The sequence below is a fragment of the Coturnix japonica genome, unplaced genomic scaffold (genome assembly GCF_054131305.1).
Source record: "Coturnix japonica strain WE unplaced genomic scaffold, WE-NBRP24 Scf054, whole genome shotgun sequence".
Classification (NCBI taxonomy): Eukaryota; Metazoa; Chordata; class Aves; order Galliformes; family Phasianidae; genus Coturnix; species Coturnix japonica.
The window spans coordinates 1,245,454-1,266,204 of NW_028188957.1; the positions used below are offsets into that span (position 1 = coordinate 1,245,454).

Below are 20,751 nucleotides of genomic sequence, written 5' to 3' on the forward strand. Positions count from 1 at the left end.
CCAACCCAACCATCCCATATCTGTCAGCTTTAAGGACCCTCCCAACCCAACCATCCCATGGCTCTGTGACCTTTAAGGACCCTTCCAACCCAACAATCCCATATCTCTGTGAGCTTTAAGGACCCTTCCAACCCAACCCAACCATCCCATGGCTCTGTGATCCTTCCAACCCAACAATCCCATATCTCTGTGAGCTTTAAGGACCCTTCCAACCCAACCCAATGATCCCATATCTCTGCGAGTTTTAAGGACTCTTCCAACCCAACAATCCCATATCTCTGTGACCTTTAAGGACCCTTCCAACCCAACAATCCCATATCTCTGTGACCTTTAAGGACCCTTCCAACCCAACCCAACCATCCCATGGCTGTGACCTTTAAGGACCCTTCCAACCCAACCCAATGATCCCATATCTCTCTGAGTTTTAAGGACCCTTCCAACCCAACCATCCCATGGCTCTATGATCTTCCAGGACCCTTCCAACCCAATCATTTCATGGTTCAATGATTATGAAGGACCCTTCCAATCTAACCAGCCTCTGGTTCTGGGACCTATAAAAGTTCCTGGTGCGATTACGGGGCCACTCTCCCTCATCTGGTTCTCCCCCATCTCGTTCTCTCCCCACTTTTTCTTCCCCCACTTTTTCTCCCCAATATTTCTCCCCCCATCTGCTTCTCCCCTGACTTATTCTCCCCCTCAATGTTTCTCCTCCCATTTGGATCTCCCCCCACTGTTTCTCCCCCCAATTTTTGTGCCCCCTTTTTCTCCCCCCCATCCCCCCCTTCTGGTTCCTCCCACTGTTTCTCCCCCCACCGTTTCTGCCCCCAATTTTTTGTGCCCCTCTTTTTCTCCCCCATCTCGTTCCCCCCCCATCTGTTTCTCCCCCCATCTGATTCTCTCCCCTCTGTTTCTCCCCCTCTGTTTCTGCCCACCTCTGGTTCTCCCCCCACTGTTTCTCCCCCCATCTGATTCTCCCCCTGATGTTTCCCCCCACATCTGGTTCTACCCCCATCTGATTCTCTCCCCTCTGGTTCTGCCCTCATCTGTTTCTCCCCCCATCTGACTCTCCCCCTAATGTTTCTACCCCCTCCGTTTCTCCCCACATCTGATTTTCTCCCCTCTGTTTCTGCCCCCATCTGGTTCTCCCCCCACTGTTTCTTCTCTACTCTTTCTCTCCCCATCTGATTCCCCCACATCTGTTTCTCCTCCCACCTGGTTCTCCCCCCATTTGTTCCCCCCCCATTTCTCCCCCCCACCCCCCACCATCCCTCCCCCCATAGACATTGGAGGCGGAGCGGCTGCGGAACTTCCAGCAGCTGCTGGAGTTGGAGCAGGAAGGTTTGGTGCCCAACCAAGAGGGGATGGAGTGTCGCATCTGCTTCCAACACGTCCCCGCGGGGCAGGGGGTGCTGCTGCGCGAGTGTCTGCACAACTTCTGCCGGTACGGCGGCCATCTTGGAGGCGGGGGGAGCCCGACCCACAGCCCACCCCCGACCCAACCCCACCCCGTGGTGACGGAGCCTCTCCCGCAGCGACTGCCTGCGCCAGGTGATCAACTACAGCGAGGAGCCGGTGGTGGGATGTCCGTACCGCGACGACTCCTACGCCTGCAGCAGCCACCTCCAGGAGCGCGAGATCCGCGCGGTCAGTCACCGCAGCGCGGACCCTGGGGACAGGGAGGGGATGCGTGGCCAACCGGTGGCCAATGGGTGACCAGGAGTTGGCCAACAGTTGACCAGTGGTTGACCAGTGGTTCATCAACACTTGACTAAGAGTTGGCCAATGCTTGACCAACTGTTGACCAATGGTTCATCAACAGTAGGTCACTAGTTCAGCAGTGGTTGACCAACGGTTGACTAATAGTTGTTCAACAGTTGGCCATTGGTTCACCAATGGTTGGCCAGGAGTTGGCCAACAGTTGACCAGTGGTTCATAAACAGTTGGCCACTGGTTCAACAAGGGTTGACAAGAGGTTGGTCAGTAGTTGTCCAGTGGTTGACCAATGGTTGACCAGTGGTTCATCAACACTTGACTAAGAGTTGGCCAACACTTGACCAACTGTTGACCAATGGTTCATCAACAGTTGGCCATTGGTTCAGCAATGGTTGGCCAGGAGTTAGTCAAGAGTTCACCAGTGGTTGACCAATGGTTGAGTGGTGGTTCATCAACAGTTGGCTACTGGTTCAACAATGGTTAAAAAGAAGTTGGCCAACAGTTGACCAGTGGTTGACCAACTGTTGACTAATAGTTGATCAACAGTGGGTCACTGGTTCAACAATGGTTGACCAATGGTTGAGCAGTGGTTCATCAACAATTGGCCACTTGTTCACCAATGGTTGACCAGTGGTTGACCAACGGTTGACTAATAGTTGATCAACAGTTGGCCATTGGTTCACCAATGGTTGGCCAGGAGTTGGTCAACAGTTGACCAGTGGTTGACCAATGGTTGAGCGGTGGTTCATCAACAGTAGATCACTGGTTGACCAATGGTTGACTAGCAGTTGACCAACGGTTACCAATGGTTGACCAATGGTTGACCAACAGATGACCAATGGTTGACTACTGGTTGACCACCAGTTACCAGTTGTTGACCAACAGCTGGCCAGTATGGTTGGCCAATGGTTGGCCAACAGATGACCAACAGTTGACCAGTGGTTGCCCATTGGTTGGCCAAATGTTGACCAATGCTTGACTTCTGGTTGACCAACAGATGACCAATGGTTGACTACTGGTTGACCAATGGTTGACTAGCAGTTGACGAATGGTTGACCAGCAGTTGACCAACAGATGACCAATGATTGACCAATGGTTGGCCAATGGTTGCCCAGTGGTTGACCAATGGCTGACCAACAGTTGACCAGTGGTTGACCAGCATTTCGCCGACAGCTGGCCAACAGTTGACGAATGGTTGGCCAATGGTTGACTGCTGTTTGGCAAGTGGTTGACTACTGGTTGGCCAATGGTTGACTGCTGGTTGACCAGTGGTTACCATTGGTTGACCAGCAGCTGACTAACAGTTGACCAGTGTTTGCCCAGTGGTTGACCACCGGTTGACCAAGAGTTGATCAGTGGTTGACCAGTGTTTCACCGACGGTTGGTCAACAGTTGACGAATGGTTGGCCAATGGTTGACTACTGGTTGACCAATGGTTACCAATGGTTGACTAGCAGTTGACCAACGGTTACCAATGGTTGACCAGCAGTTGGCCAATGGTTGACCAATGTTTGACCAATGGTTGACTACTGGTTGACAAGCAGTTGCCCAATGGTTGACCAGCGTTTGACCAACAGTTGACCAATGGTTGCCCAGTGGTTCGCCAAAGGTTGACCAATGCTTGACCTCTGGTTGACCAACAGATGACCAATGGTTGACTACTGGTTGCCCAGTGGTTGACCAACAGTTGACCAACAGTTGACCAGCAGTTGACCAACAGATGACCAACAGTTGACCAGTGGTTGACCAGTGTTTCACTGACGGTTGGCCAACAGTTGACGAATGGTTGGCCAATGGTTGACTACTGATTGACCAGTGGTTACCAGTGGTTGAACAGCAGCTTACCAATGGTTGACCAATGGTTGACCAATGGTTGACTACTGGTTGCCCAATGGTTGACTGCTGGTTGACCAATGGTTGACTACTGGTTGCCCAGTGGTTGACCAATAGTTGACCAATGGTTGACTACTGGTTGCCCAGTGGTTGACCAATAGTTGACCAATGGTTGACTACTGGTTGACCAATGGTTGGCCAGTCATTCACCAATGACTGACCAACAGTTGACCAGTGGTTGACCAACAGTTGGCCAACAGTTGCCCAGTGGTTGGCCAATGGTTGACCAGTGGCTGACCAACAGTTGACCAATGGTTGCCCAGTGGTTGGCCAAAGGTTGACCAATGCTTGACTTCTGGTTGACCAACAGATGACCAATGGTTGACTACTGGTTGGCCAATGGTTGACTACTGATTGACCAGTGGTTACCAGTGGTTGACCAGCAGCTTGCCAATGGTTGACCAGTGGTTGCCCAATGGTTGACTACTGGTTGCCCAATGGTTGCCCAATGGTTGCCCAATGGTTGACCAACAGTTGCCCAATGGTTGCCCACTGGTTGACCAACGGTTGCCCAATGGTTGACCACTGGTTGACCAACGGTTGCCCAATGGTTGACCACTGGTTGACCAACGGTTGCCCAATGGTTGCCCACTGGTTGCCCAATGGTTGACCAGTGATTGACCACCACCTGACCAGTAGTTGACCAGTGCTTCACCGACACTTGGCCAACAGTTGACTACTATTTGACCAATTGTTGACCAATGGTTGACTTCTGGTTGACCAATGGCTACCAGTGGTTGACCAGCTGCTGACCAACGGTTGACCAATGGTTGACCAATGGTTGACTACTGGTTGCCCAATGGTTGACCACCGGTTGACCATCACCTGACCAATAGTTGACCAGTGCTTCACCGACACTTGGCCAACAGTTGGCCACCGGTTGACTACCAGTTGACCAATAGTTGACCAGTGTTTCACCGATGGTTGGCCAACAGTTGGCCACCGGTTGACTACCAGTTGACCAATAGTTGACCAGTGTTTCACCAATGGTTGGCCAACAGTTGGCCACCGGTTGACCAACAGTTGACCAATAGTTGACCAGTGTTTCACTGACGGTTGGCCAACAGTTGACCACGATCCAGCATTGACCCCCCCTTATCCCCCACCCCCCGTATTGTGTCTGTGTGTGCAGCTGGTGTCACCGGAGGAGCACCGGCGCTTCCTGGAGCGCAGTTTGGTGCTGGCCGAGCGCCGCACGCGCAACAGCTTCCACTGCAAGACGCCGGATTGCCGCGGCTGGTGCATCTACGAGGACTCCGTCAACGAGTTCCGCTGCCCCATCTGCCAGGCCCTCAATTGCCTCCTATGCAAGGTCAGCCAGCGCCGCCCCACACCCTGAGCCCCACAAGTGCCGTGGGGCTGAGTGGGGTCGTGGCTCATCTCCCCACACCCTCAGGCCATCCACGAGGGGCGGAACTGCCGGCAGTACCAGGACGATCTGCGGCTGCGGGCGCACAACGACGCGGCTGCACGGCAGACCAATGATATGCTGCAGGTGGGAGCAATGGGGGCATTGGGGGGGGGGCTTCTTATGGACCCCCCTGGCATTGTATGGGGGAGTTTATGGGGTCAGCCCTTCTCATGGACCCATAATGACTGTAAGGGGGGGGGTTGTGGGGGTCAGCCCTTCTCATGGACCCTCCCATCATTGTAAGGGGAGTTTATGGGGTCAGCCCTTCTCATGGACCCCCCCATCACTGTAAGGGGGGGTTGTGGGGGTCAGCCCTTCTCATGGACCCCCCTGTCATTATAAGGGGGAGGTTGTGGGGGTCAGCCCTTCTCATGGACCCACCCCATCACTGTAAGGGGGATTTTCAGGGGGTCAGCCCTACTTATGAACCCCCCCATCATTGTAAGGGGGGTTTTCGGGGGGTCAGCCCTTCTCATGGACCCATAATGACTGTAAGGGGGGGGTTGTGGGGGTCAGCCCTTCTCATGGACCCACCCCATCACTGTAAGGGGGTTTGGGGGGGGTCATCCCTTTAGCCCTTCTCATGGACCCCCCATGACTGTAAGGGGGGAGTTTGTGGGGTCAGCCCTTCTCATGGACCCCCCCATCATTGTAAGGGGGGGTTGTGGGGGTCAGCCCTTCACATGGACCCATAATGACTGTAAGGGGGGGGTTGTGGGGGTCAGCCCTTCTCATGGACCCCCCCATCATTGTAAGGGGGGGGTTGTGGGGGTCAGCCCTTCTCATGGACCCCCCCATCACTGTAAGGGGGGGGTTGTGGGGTCAGCCCTTCTTATGGACCCATAATGACTGTAAGGGGGATATGGGGTAGTCAGCCCTTCTTATGGACCCAAAACGACTGTAAGAGGGAGGTTGTGGGGGTCAGCCTTTCTTATGGACCCCCCCATCACTGTAAGAGGGGGGTTGTGGGGGTCAGGCCTTCTCATGGACCCCCCCATCACTGTAATGGGGCGGTTGTGGGGGTCAGCCCTTCTGATGGACCCCCCATGACTGTAAGGGGGGGGTTGTGGGGTCAGCCCTTCTCATGGACCCCCCTGTCATTATACGAGGGAGGTTGTGGGGGGTCAGACCTTGTCATGGACCCCCCCGTCATTGTAAGGGGGGGTTGTGGGGGTCAGCCCTTCTCATGGACCCCCCCCCCCATGACTGTAAGGGGATTTGGGGGGGGGCATCCCTTCAGCCCTTCTTATAGACCCCCCCATCAATATAAGGGGAGGTTTGGGGGCAGGTCACTCCCTCATCCCTTCTCTTGCTCCCCCCACATCACTATAGTGGGAGGGGGTTTGGGGGGGCTTTCATCCCCCCCATCCCTTCTCTTTTCCCCCCCCCATCTCACTATAAGGGGAGGGGTCACCCTCTCAGCCCTTCACTTTGCCCCCCCCCATCACTACAATGGGATGTTTGGGGTGGGGTGGGGTGTTTTACCCCCTCATCCCTTCCCTTTTTCCCCCCCCATCACTACAGTGGGCTGTTTGGGGGGGGGTTCACCCTTTCATCCCTTCCTTTTAACCCCCCCCCCAATCACTACAATGGGCTGTTTATGGGGTTGGGGGCAGGGTGGTTCCCCCCCCACATACCTTCCCTTTCCCTCCCCCCCCCCCATCACTACAATGGGGTCTTTGGGGGGGGGGGGTCACCTTTCATCCCTACCCTTTGCCCCCACCCCCCCCATCCCTATAAGGGGAGTTTGAGGGTTACTCTCCTCCCCCCCCCCCCATCACTACAATGGGGTCTTTGGGGGGGGTTCACCCTTTTTCCCCCCCCCCCATCACTACAATGGGGTCTTTGGGGGGGGGTCACCCTTTCCCCCCCCCCATCATTACAATGGGGTCTTTGGGGGGGGGGGTTTCACCCTTTGCCCCCCCCATATTCCCCCCCCATCACTACAATGGGGTCTTTGGGGGGGGGTTCACCCTTCCCCCCCCCCCATCACCACAATGGGATCTCTGGGGGTGTTTCACCCTTTCCCCCCCTTTTTGCCCCCCCCCAGACGCTGGTGCAGCAGGGCCTGGCCATGCAGTGCCCCACGTGTCGCATCGTGCTGCAGAAGAAGGACGGCTGCGACTGGATGCGCTGCAGCCTGTGTCACACCGAGATCTGCTGGGTCACCAAAGGGCCCAGATGGGGACCAGGGGTGAGCAAAGGGATGGGACCCCATAACAACCCCATAAACCCCATAACCACCCTATAACCCCATAACCACCCCATAACCACCCCATAACCACCCTATAACCCCATAACCACCCCATAACCACCCTATAACCACCCCATAACCACCCCATAACCACCCCATAAACGACCCTATAACCCCATAACCCACCCCATAACAACCCCCACCCCATAACCACCCCATAACCCACCCCATAACCACCCTATAACCCACCCCATAACCCCACCCCATAACCCACCCCATAACAACCCCATAACCCAACCCATAACCCCAACCCCATAACCCACCCTATAACCCAACACATAAACCCCATAACCCACCCCATAACAACCCCATAACCACCCCATAAACCACCCTATAACCACCCCATAAACACCCTATAACCCCATAACCACCCCATAACCACCCCATAACCCCATAACCACCCCATAAACACCCTATAACCCCATAACCACCCCATAACCACCCCATAACCACCCCATAAACCCCATAACCACCCCATAAACACCCCATAACCACCCTATAACCCCATAACCACCCCATAAACACCCCATAACCACCCCATAAACCCCATAACCACCCCATAACCACCCCATAAACACCCCATAACCACCCTATAACCCCATAACCACCCTATAACCCACCCCATAACCCCACCCCATAACCCACCCCATAACAACCCCATAACCCAACCCATAACCCCAACCCCATAACCACCCCATAAACCCCATAACTCACCCCATAACCACCCCATAATCACCCCATAAATCCATCCAACCCCATAACCACCCCATAACCACCCCATAACCACCCTATAACCCCATAACCACCCCATAACCAACCCATAACCACCCCATAAACCACCCTATAACCCCATAACCACCCTATAACCACCCTATAACCCCATAACCACCCCATAACCACCCTATAACCCCATAACCACCCCATAACCACCCTATAACCCCATAACCACCCTATAACCACCCTATAACCCCATAACCCCACCCCATAAACACCCCATAACCCACCCCATAAACCCCATAACCACCCCATAACCACCCTATAACCCCATAACCACCCTATAACCCACCCCATAACCACCCCATAACCACCCTATAACCCCATAACCACCCCATAACCACCCTATAACCACCCCATAAACCCCATAACCACCCCATAACCACCCCATAAACCACCCCATAACCACCCATAACCCCCCATAACCAACCCATAACCACCCTATAACCAACCCTAACCACCCTATAACCCCATAACCACCCCATAACCTACCCCATAACCCCATACCACCCTACCACCCCATAACCACCTATAACCCCATAACCACCATAACCACCCTAACCACCCTATAACCCCATAACACCCCATAAACCCCATAACCACCCATAACGACCCTATAACCCCCTATAACCACCCCATAAACACCCCTTAACCCCATAACCACCCCTATAACCCCATAACCACCCCATAACCCACCCCATAAACCCCATAACCCTACCCCATAACACAACCCCATAACCCCACCCCATAACCCACCCCATAACACAACCCCATAACCCACCCCATAACACAACCCCATAACCCCACCCCATAACGCACCCCATAACCCACCCCATAACCACCCCATAACCACCCCATAACCCACCCCATACCACCCCATAACCCACCCCATAACCACCCCATAACTCACCCCATAACAACCCCATAACCACCCCATAAACCACCCCATAAACCCCATAACCCACCCCATAACCCACCCCATAACCCACCCCATAAACCCCATAACCACCCCATAAACCACCCCTAACCATAACCAACCCCATAACCACCCATAACCACCCATAACCACCCCATAACCACCCCATAAACCCCATAACCCACCCCATAACCCACCCCATAACCCACCCCATAAACCCATAACCACCCCATAAACCACCCCATAACCCCATAACCACCCCATAACCACCCATAACCACCCCATAACCACCCCATAACCACCCTATAACCATAACCCCCCATAACCACCCCATAACCACCCATAACCCCATAACCACCCCATAACCACCCCATAACCACCCATAACCCCATAACCACCCCATAACCCCATAAACCACCCTATAACCCCATAACCACCCCATAACCACCCCATAAACCCCATAACCCACCCCATAACCACCCCATACACGACCCTATAACCCCATAACTACCCCATAACCCACCCCATAAACCCATCCAACCAATAACCACCCCATAACCCACCCCATAACCCCACCCCATAACAACCCCATAACCCCACCCCATAACCACCCCATAAACGACCCTATAACCACCCCATAAACCCCATCCAACCCCATAACCACCCATAACCACCCCATAACCACCCCATAACCCCATAACCACCCCATAACCACCCCATAACCACCCCATAAACGACCCATAAACCACCCATAAACCCCATCCAACCCCATAACCACCCCATAATCCACCCCATAATCCACCCCATAACCCGACCCCATAACCCACCCCATAACCCACCCCATAACCCCAACCCCATAACCCCAACCCAGCCCCACAACCACACTCCCACCCCACAGTCTGGAGCTATGGGGCTGGGCCCTATCTAAACCCATGCTCAGCCTGGAAATGAGGGTCTGAGACCCCAGGCTATGGGGCTGTGCCCCACATCGACCAACTCTGAGTCCCCCAATCTATGGGGCTGAGCCCCCCAATCTATGGGGCTGTGACCCATCTCGACCCATGCTCAGCCTGGAGATGAGGGGCTGAGACCCCAATCTATGGGGCTGAGCCCCTCAATCTATGGGGCTGTGCTCCACTGTCAGCACAGAGCTGTGGGTCCGAACCCCCAGGTCTATGGGGCTGTGCCCCACCTCGACCCAATCTGAGCCCCACAACCGATGGGGTTGAGCCCCACCTTGACCCACTCTGAGCCCCCCAGTCTATGGGGCTGTGTCCTATTCTCAGCCAGGATCTGAGCTTCTTGATCCCCCCCCCAATAACATCCCAATGGGGCTGTGACCCACCTCGACCCACCCTGATCCCCCCATTGAATCTATGGGGCTGAGCCCCACATGACCCCTATTTCCCCCATATAAATCTATGGGGCTGAGCCCCACATGACCCCTATTATTTCCCCCATATAAATCTATGGGGCTGAGCCCCACATGACCCCTATTTCCCCCATATAAATCTATGGGGCTGAGCCCTGTTTCCCCCATATAAATCTATGGGGCTGAGCCCTATTTCTCCCCCCCAGGGTCCCGGTGACACAACGGGCGGTTGCCGTTGTAACGTTGACGGTCAGCGCTGCCACCCGCAGTGTCAGAACTGCCATTGAACGGCCATGGGGGGACACGGACACGAGGAGAAATGGGGGGTGGGGAGGGGGTATAAACCCCCCCAAAGCCCCCCCAATCCGCCCCACAGGAGGCGGCTGGACTCAGGGATGTGGGGCTGGGATGTGGGCCCAGATGTGGGGCTGGATGTGGGGCTGGATGTGGGGCAGAGGGTGCCCCAATAAAGGTGTGTGTGTGTGTGTGTGCTATGGGGTCAGTGTGAACAATGACGGAATGTGGGCTGGATGTGGGGCTGGATGTGGATGTGGGGCTGGGTGTGGATATGGGGCTGGATATGGGGCTGGATGTGGGGCTGGATGTGGGGCTGGATATGGGGCTGGATGTGGGGCTGGGTGTGGGGCTGGATGTGAGGCAGGATGTGGGGCAGAATGTGGGGCTGGATGAGGGGTCGGATGTGGGGCTGGATGTGGGGCTGGGGCAGGATGTGGGGTCGGATGTGGGGCTGGGGCTGGATGTGGGGCTGGACCTGGATGTGGGGCTGGATGTGGGGCTGGATGTGGGGCCGGATGTGGGGCAGTGGGGCAGGATGTGGGGATGGATGTGGGGCTGGATCTGGATGTGGGGCTGGTTGTGGGGTGAGATGTGGGGCTGGATGTGGATGTGGGGTGGGATGTGGGGCAGGATGTGGGGCTGGATGTGGGGCCGGATGTGGATGTGGGGCAGATGTGGGGCTGGATATGGGGCTGGATCTGGATGTGGGGCTGGATGTGGGGCAGAGGGTGCCCCAATAAAGGTGTGTGTGTGTGTGTGTGCTATGGGGTCAGTGTGAACAATGGCGGAATGTGGGCTGGATGTGGGGCTGGATGTTGATGTGGGGCTGGGTGTGGATATGGGGCTGGATATGGGGCTGGTTGTGGGGCTGGGCTGGACGTGGGGCTGGATATGGGGCTGGATGTGGGGCTGGATGTGGGACTGGATGTGGGGCTGGGTGTGGGGCTGGATGTGGGGCTGGATGTGGGGCTGGATGTGGGGCTGGGGCTGGATGTGGGGCTGGGTGTGGGGCTGGATGTGGGGCTGGATGTGGGGCTGGATGTGGGGCAGGATGTGGGGTTGGATGTGGGGCTGGATATGGGGCTGGATGTGGGGCTGGGTGTGGGGCTGGATGTGGGGCAGGATGTGGGGCTGGATGTGGGGCTGGATATGGGGCTGGATGTGGGGCTGGGTGTGGGGCTGGATGTGGGGCAGGATGTGGGGCTGGATGTGGGCTGGGGCTGCATGTGGGGCTGGATGTGGGGCTGGGTGTGGGGCTGGATCTGGATGTGGGGCTGGATGTGGGGCTGGGGCTGGATGTGGGGCTGGATGTGGGGCTGGATCTGGATGTGGGGCTGGATGTGGGGCTGGATCTGGATGTGGGGCTGGATGTGGGGCAGGATGTGAGTCAGAATATGGGGCTGGATATGGGGTGGGATGTGGGGCTGGATCTGGATGTGGGGCTGGTTGTGGGGTGAGATGTGGGGCTGGATGTGGATGTGGGGCTGGATGTGGGGCCGGATGTGGGTGTGGGGCAGATGCGGGGATTGATGTGAGGCAGATGTGGGGCTGGATATGGGGCTGGATCTGGATGTGGGGCTGGATGTGGGGCAGAGGGTGCCCCAATAAAGGTGTGTGTGTGTGCTATGGGGTCAGTGTGAACAATGGCGGAATGTGGGCTGGATGTGGGGCTGGATGTGGGGCTGGATGTTGATGTGGGGCTGGGTGTGGATATGGGGCTGGATATGGGGCTGGTTGTGGGGCTGGATGTGAGGCTGGATGTGGGGCAGGATGTGGGGTTGGATGTGGGGCTGGATGTGGGGCTGGGTGTGGGGCTGGATGTGGGGCTGGGCTGGATGTGGGGCTGGATGTGGGGCAGGATGTGGGGCTGGATCTGGATGTGGGGCGGGATGTGAGTCAGAATATGGGGCTGGATATGGGGTGGGATGTGGGGCTGGACCTGGATGTGGGGCTGGATGTGGGGCCGGATGTGGGGCAGCGGGGCAGGATGTGGGGATGGATGTGGGGCTGGATCTGGATGTGGGGCTGGATGTGGATGTGGGGTGGGATGTGGGGCAGGATGTGGGGCCGGATGTGGGGCAGATGCGGGGATGGATGTGAGGCAGATGTGGGGCTGGATGTGGATGTGGGGCGGGATGTAGGGCAGAAGGTGCCCCAATAAAGGTGTGTGTTTGGGGTCGGATGTGGGGCTGGATTTGGGCCTGGTTGTGGGGTGGGATGTGGATCTGGATGTGGGGCAGGATGTGGGGCTGAATGTGGGTGTGGGGCAGGATGTGGGGCTGGATGTGGGGCCCTTCCAACCCCCCCCATATCCCAGCCCATACCCATCCCTGCCCCCGATCCCCCCCCATATAACCCCCATTTCCCACCATCAGGTCATTTTATTTCCACGTTGTTCCCCCCATCAATGGGGGGGACATTAAATAACAGAGCTGCCTCCAGCGCCATAGGGTGCCCCATAGGTGCCCATAGGGTGCCCCATAGGGTGGCCATAGGGTGCCCCACAGCTGCCCATAGGGTGGTTATAGGGTGCCCCATAGGTGCCCATAGGGTGGTTATAGGGTGCCCATAGGTGCCCATAGGGTGGTTATAGGGTGCCCCATAGGTGCCCATAGGGTGGTTATAGGGTGCCCCATAGGTGCCCATAGGGTGGTTATAGGGTGCCCCATAGCTGCCCATAGGGTGGTTATAGGGTGCCCCATAGCTGCCCATAGGGTGGTTATAGGGTGCCCCATAGCTGCCCATAGGGTGGTTATAGGGTGCCCCATAGGGTGGCCATAGGGTGCCCCATAGATGCCCACAGGGTGGTTATAGGGTGCCCCATAGGTGCCCATAGGGTGCCCCATAGGTGCCCATAGGGTGGTTATAGGGTGCCCCATAGGGTGGCCATAGGGTGCCCCATAGCTACCCATAGGGTGGTTATAGGGTGCCCCATAGGGTGCCCCATAGCTGCCCATAGGGTGGTTATAGGGTGCCCCATAGGTGCCCATAGGGTGGTTATAGGGTGCCCCATAGGGTGCCCCATAGGTGCCCATAGGGTGGTTATAGGGTGCCCATAGGTGCCTATAGGTGTCCCATAGGTGGCCATAGGGTGGCTATAGGGTGCCCCATAGATGCCCATAGGGTGCCCATAGATGCCAATAGCGTGCCCCATAGGTACCCCATAGGTGCCCATAGGGTGGCCATAAGTGCTTATAGGTGCCCCATAGTTGCCCATAGGGTGGCTGTAGGGTGCCCATAGATGCCCCATAGGGTGCCCCATAGGTGCCCACAGGTGCCCATAGGGTGGCATTGTGTGGCCATAGGTGCCCATAGGATTGTTATAGGGCGCCCATAGGCGGCCATAGGGTGCCTATAGGATGGCTGTAGGGTGCCCATAGGGTGCCCATAGATGCCTACAGGGTACCCATAGGTGCCCATAGGGTGGCCATAGGCGGCCATAGGGTGGCTATAGGGTACCCTGTAGGGTGGCCATAGGGTGCCCCATAGGGTACCCCATAGGGTGGCTATAGGGTACCCCATAGGGCGGCTATAGGGTGGCCATTGGGTGGCCCATAGGGTACCCCATAGGATACCCCATAGGGTACCCATAGGGGGCCCATAGGATACCCCATAAGATACCCCATGGGATACCCTATATTGTGGCTATAGGGTGGCTATAGGGTACCCCATAGGCTGGCTATAGGGTGGCCCAGAGGGTACCCCATAGGATACCCCATAGGATACCCTATGGGATACCCTATATTGTGGCTATAGGATACCCCATATTGTGGCTATAGGGTGGCTATGAGGTACCCCAAAGGATGTCCATAGAGTACCCCATAGGAGGCACATAGGATACCCCATAGGATACCCCATAGAGTGGTTACAGGGTGCCCATAGGGTGGTTATAGAGTACCCCATAGGCTACCCCATAGGGTGGCCATATGGTGCCCATAGGGTACCCATAGGATACCCCATAGGGCAGCTATAGGGTACCCCATAGGGTGCCCATACTGTGGCTATAGGGTGCCCACAGGGTACCCATAGGGTGGCCATAGAGTACCCCATAGGAGGCCCATAGGATACCCTATAGAGTGGTTATAAGGTGCCCATAGGGTGGTTATAGCGTACACAAGGTACCCCATAGGCTACCCCATAGGGTGCCCCACAGGGTGCCCCATAGGATATCCCATAGGATACCATAAATACCCCATAGGATACCCCATAGGGTGGTTATAGGGTGCCATATTGTGGCCATAGGGTGGCTATAGGGTGGCTATAGGATACCCCATAGGGCGGCTATAGGGTACCCCATAGGATACCCCATAGGGTGGCTATAGGATACCACATAGGATACTCCATAGGGCGGCTATAGGGTACCCCATAGGATACCCCATAAGGCGGCTATAGGATACCCCATAGGGTGGCTATAGGGTACCCCATAGGATACCCCATAGTGTGGCTATAGGATACCCCATAGGGCAGCTATAGGGTACCCCATAGGATACCCTATAGGATACCCCATAGGGTGGCTATAGGGTGGCTATAGGATACCCCATAGGGTGGCTATAGGATACCCCATAGGGCAGCTATAGGATACCCCATAGGATACCCTATAGGGTACCCCATAGGATACCCCATAGGGTGGCTATAGGATACCCCATAGGGTGGCTATAGGATACCCATAGGATACCCCATAGGATACCCCATAGGGCGGCTATAGGGTACCCCATAGGGTGGCTATAGGATACCCCATAGGATACCCCATAGGGTGGCTATAGGATACCCCATAGGGTGGCTATAGGATACCCCATAGGATACCCCATAGGATACCCCATAGGGCGGCTATAGGGTACCCCATAGGGTGGCTATAGGATACCCCATAGGGTGGCTATAGGATACCCCATAGGATACCCCATAGGATACCCCATAGGGCGGCTATAGGGTACCCCATAGGGTGGCTATAGGATACCCCATAGGGTGGCTATAGGATACCCCATAGGATACCCCATAGGATACCCCATAGGGCGGCTATAGGGTACCCCATAGGGTGGCTATAGGATACCCCATAGGATACCCCATAGGGTGGCTATAGGATACCCCATAGGGTGGCTATAGGGTGGCTATAGGATACCCCATAGTGTGGCTATAGGGCGCCATTTCCCCCCAGCCCCCAGTGCAGCTCCATACACCATGAATGACGAAGGGGGTGGGTGAGTTTCAGGGGGGGGGGGGGTCGTTTCTATCCCCCCCCCATTTACTTGGGGGGTTTATAGGCCAATTTCCTGCTCTTGAGCACCGACCACTTGTGGCGCTTCATGTAATAGACCAGCGACGTCACCAGGGCCGAGATCATCAGCATCTATGGGGATAAATGGGGGGGGGTTAATGAGGGGGGGTCTGAGCCTATAGGGTGTATAATGGGGGTGGTGCCCCCCCCCCCCATATAATGGACCTTGAGCCCCATCAGCATCTATAGGGATAAATGGGGGGGGGGGTTTAATGAGGGGGGGGTCTGACACTATAGGGTGTATAATGGGGGGTGGGGTGGTGGTGGTGCCCCCCCCCCCCCATAGAATCTGCATCTATAGGGATAAATGGGGGGGGGTTATTTAATGAGGGGGGGGGTCTGACCCTATAGGGTGTATAATGGGGGGGGGGGTGGTGATGGTGTCCCCCCCCCCATAGAATCCGCATCTATAGGGATAAATGGGGGGGGTTATTTAATGAGGGGGGGGGTCTGACCCTATAGGGTGTATAATGGGGGGGGGGGGTGGTGATGGTGTCCCCCCCCCCATAGAATCCGCATCTATAGGGATAAATGGGGGGGGGGTGTTAATGGGGGGGGGGTGTTAATGAGGGGGAGGTCTGACCCTATAGTGTGTATAATGGGGGGGTGGGGTGGTGGTGCCCCCCCCATATAACGGACCTTGAGCCCCATCAGCATCTATAGGGATAAATGGGGGGGGGGTGTTAATGAGGGGGGGGGTCTGACCCTATAGCGTTTATAATGGGGGGGTGGTGGTGGTGCCCCCCCCCCATAGAACAGACCTTGAGCCCCATCCGCATCTATAGGGATAAATAGGGGGGGGGGTGTTAATGAGGAGGGGGGTCTGACCCTATAGGGTGTATAATGGGGGGGTGGGGTGGTGATGGTGCCCCCCCCCCATAGAATCCGCATCTATAGGGATAAATGGGGGGGGGTTATTTAATGAGGGGGGGGGTCTGACCCTATAGGGTGTATAATGGGGGGGGGGGTGGTGATGGTGTGTCCCCCCCCATAGAATCCGCATCTATAGGGATAAATGGGGGGGGGGTGTTAATGGGGGGGGGGTGTTAATGAGGGGGAGGTCTGACCCTATAGTGTGTATAATGGGGGGGTGGTGGTGTTGCCCCCCCCATATACCGGACCTTGAGCCCCATCAGCATCTATAGGGATAAATAGGGGGGGGGGGGTTTAATGAGGGGGGGGGTCTGACCCTATAGGGTGTATAATGGGGGGGTGGGGTGGTGGTGGTGCCCCCCCCATAGAACAGACCTTGAGCCCCATCCGCATCTATAGGGATAAATGGGGGGGTGTAAATGAGGGTGGGGGTCTGACCCTATAGGGTGTATAATGGGGGGGTGGTGGTGGTGCCCCCCCCCATATAACGGACCTTGAGCCCCATCCGCATCTATAGGGATAAATAGGGGGGCGTGTTTAATGAGGGGGGGGTCTGAGCCTATAGGGTGTATAATGGGGGGGTGGGGTGGTGATGGTGCCCCCCCCCATAGAATCCGCATCTATAGGGATAAATAGGGGGGTTTAATGAGGAGGGGGGTCTGACCCTATAGGGTGTATAATGGGGGGGGGTGGGGTGGTGGTGGTGCCCCCCCCCACATAACGGACCTTGAGCCCCATCAGCATCTATAGGGATAAATAGGGGGGGGTGTTAATGAGGGGGGGGTCTGACCCTATAGGGTGTATAATGGGGGGGTGGGGTGGTGACCCCCCCCATAGAATCTGCATCTATAGGGATAAATAGGGGGGTTTAATGAGGGGTGGGGTCTGAGCCTATAGTGTGTATAATGGGGGTGGGGTTGTGGTGGTGCCCCCCCCCCATAGAATCCGCATCTATAGGGATAAATGGGGGGGGGTTATTTAATGAGGGGGGGGGTCTGACCCTATAGGGTGTATAATGGGGGGGTGGGTTGGTGACCCCCCCCATAGAATCCGCATCTATAGGGATAAATAGGGGGGTTTAATGAGGTGGGGGGTCTGACCCTATAGGGTGTATAATGGGGGGGGTAGGGTGGTGATGGTGCCCCCCCCCCCCCCATAGAATCCGCATCTATAGGGATAAATAGGGGGGGGGGGGGTTAATGAGGGGGGGGGTCTGACCCTATAGTGTGTATAATGGGGGGGTGGTGGTGGTGGTGCCCCCCCCCCATATAACGGACCTTGAGCCCCATCAGCATCTATAGGGATAAATAGGGGGGGGGGGTTTAATGAGGGGGGGGTCTGAGCCTATAGGGTGTATAATGGGGGGGTGGGGTGGTGACCCCCCCCATAGAATCTGCATCTATAGGGATAAATAGGGGGGTTTAATGAGGGGAGGGTCTGACCCTATAGGGTGTATAGTGGGGGGGTGGTGGTGGTGACCCCCCCCCATAGAATCCGCATCTATAGGGATAAATGGGGGAGGGGTGTTAATGAGGGGGGGGGTCTGACCCTATAGGGCGTATAATGGGGGGTGGGGTGGTGGTGGTGCCCCCCCCATATAACGGACCTTGAGCCCCATCCGCATCTATAGGGATAAATAGGGGGGGGGGGTTTAATGAGGGGGGGGTCTGACCCTATAGGGTGTATAATGGGGGGGTGGGGTGGTGGTGCCCCCCCCCCATATAACGGACCTTGAGCCCCATCCGCATCTATAGGGATAAATAGGGGGGGGGGGTTTAATGAGGGGGGGGTCTGACCCTATAGGGTGTATAATGGGGGGGTGGGGTGGTGACCCCCCCCATAGAATCCGCATCTATAGGGATAAATAGGGGGGTTTAATGAGGGGGGGGGGTCTGAGCCTATAGTGTGTATAATGGGGGGGTGGGGTGGTGATGGTGCCCCCCCCCCATAGAATCTGCATCTATAGGGATAAATGGGGGGTGTTAATGAGGGGGGGGTCTGACCCTATAGTGTGTATAATGGGGGGGTGGGGTGGTGACCCCCCCCCATATAACCGACCTTCAGCCCCATCAGCATCTATAGGGATAAATGGGGGGGGTTATTTAATGAGGGGGGGGGTCTGACCCTATAGGGTGTATAATGGGGGGGGGGTGGTGGTGGTGCCCCCCCCCATATAACCGACCTTCAGCCCCATCCGTTTGCGCTGATCGTGCTCCGGCTCCGCTGCCCAGCGCAGGAACGTGCAGACGTCCTTGGCCAGCTGGGAAAGGGTGGCGGGGGTACCTGGGGGGGGGGATATAAATGGGGGGGGGTTATGAATGGGGGGGGGTTATAAATGGGGGGGGGTTATGAATGGGGGGGGTATAAATGGGGGGGGTTATGAATAGGGGGGGGATAAATGGGGGGGGGGGTTTATGAATGGGGGGGGTATAAATGGGGGGGGTTATGAATGGGGGGGGGTTATGAATGGGGGGGGTATAAATGGGGGGGGGTTATGAATGGGGGGGTATAAATGGGGGGGGGTAATGAATGGGGGGGGGTATAAATGGGGGGGGGTATGAATGGGGGGGGGGTTATGAATGGGGGGGGTATAAATGGGGGGTTTATGAATGGGGGGGGTATAAATGGGGGGGGGTTATGAATGCGGGGGTATAAATGGGGGGGGGGTTATGAATGGGGGGGGTATAAATGGGGGGTTTATGAATGGGGGGGGTATAAATGGGGGGGGTTTATGAATGGGGGGGGTATGAATGGGGGGGGGGTTATGAATGGGGGGGTATAAATGGGGGGTTTATGAATGGGGGGGGGTATAAATGGGGGGGGTTATGAATGGGGGGGGTATAAATGGGGGTGGTTTATGAATGGGGGGGGTATAAATGGGGGGGGTTTATGAATGGGGGGGGTATGAATGGGGGGGGGGTTATGAATGGGGGGGGTATAAATGGGGGGTTTATGAATGGGGTGGGTATAAATGGGGGGGGTTTATGAATGGGGGGGGTATGAATGGGGGGGGGTTATGAATGGGGGGGGGGTATAAATGGGGGGGTTATAAATGAGAGGGGGTTATAAGTGGGGGGGTTATAAGTGGGGGGTTAGGGGGTTATAAATAAGGGGGTTATAAATGGGGAGTTATAAATGGGGGTGTGGGGGGGTTATGAATGGGGGGGTATAAATGGGGGGGGTTATAAATGGGGGGGTTATAAGTGGGGGGTTAGGGGGTTATAAATGGGGGGGTTATAAATGAGGGAGGGGTTATAAATGGGGGGGGTTATAAATGGGGGGGGTTATAAATGGGGGGTTACAAATGGGGGGGGGTATAAATGGGGGTGGTATAAATGGGGGGGATAAATGGGGGGGGGTATAAATGGCGGGGGGGGTTATAAATGGGGGGGTATAGTGGGGGGGGGTTATGAATGGGGGGGGGATAAATGGGGGGGTTATAAATAAGGGGGTTATAAATGGGGAGTTATAAATGGGGGTGTGGGGTGGGTTATGAATGGGGGGGGTTATAAAGGGGGGGGTATAAATGAAGGGGGTTGGGGGAGTTATAAATGGGGGGGATATAAATGGGGGGGTTATGAATAGGGAATTATAAATGGGGGGGTGGGGGGGTTATGAATAGGGGGGGTTATAAATGTGGGGGGTTATAAATGGGGGGGGTTATATGGGGGGTTATAAATGGGGGGGTTTAAATGGGGGGTAGGGGGTTAAATGGGGGGGCATAAATGGGGGGGGGTAGTTTGGGGGGGGTTATTAGGAGGGTAAAATAGGGGGGGTTTTAAATTGGGGGGGGTAATATGGGGGAGGTGGGGGTTGTAAAGAGGGGTTATAAATGGGAGGGGGGGGGGATTAAATGAGGGGGGGTTATAATTGGGTGGGTTATAATGAGGGGGGTGATAAATAAGGGGGGGGGGTGTTATAATGGGGGGGGGTTTATAAATGGGGAGGTGGGGGGGTTAATTGGGGGTATAAATGA

The 20,751-nt window shown here is 56.1% G+C and overlaps 2 protein-coding genes across 2 annotated transcripts in view; one reads left to right on the forward strand and one right to left on the reverse strand.

Annotated features, from left to right (window-relative positions):
• Positions 1-10,818, forward strand: part of SHARPIN (SHANK associated RH domain interactor) — a 30,795-nt gene extending 19,977 nt beyond the window's left edge. The window contains exons 9-14 of the mRNA XM_085533132.1: positions 1,281-1,441; positions 1,533-1,644; positions 4,739-4,918; positions 5,003-5,101; positions 7,068-7,211; positions 10,540-10,818. Of these exons, the coding sequence (XP_085389258.1) occupies positions 1,281-1,441; positions 1,533-1,644; positions 4,739-4,918; positions 5,003-5,101; positions 7,068-7,211; positions 10,540-10,620 (777 nt within the window). The 3' untranslated portion in view covers positions 10,621-10,818. The remainder of the gene's footprint in view (positions 1-1,280; positions 1,442-1,532; positions 1,645-4,738; positions 4,919-5,002; positions 5,102-7,067; positions 7,212-10,539) is intronic.
• A 283-nt stretch (positions 10,819-11,101) lies between these two features.
• LOC146752031 (uncharacterized) lies at positions 11,102-19,027 on the reverse strand. Its single transcript, XM_085533149.1, has 2 exons — positions 18,958-19,027; positions 11,102-15,974 (listed from the first exon to the last, which is right to left on the reverse strand). Exon 2 carries the CDS (start codon positions 12,990-12,992, stop codon positions 12,018-12,020), a length of 975 nt encoding a protein of 324 aa, XP_085389275.1. The 5' UTR covers positions 12,993-15,974; positions 18,958-19,027; the 3' UTR covers positions 11,102-12,017.
• Between the last annotated feature and the right edge of the window lie 1,724 nt (positions 19,028-20,751).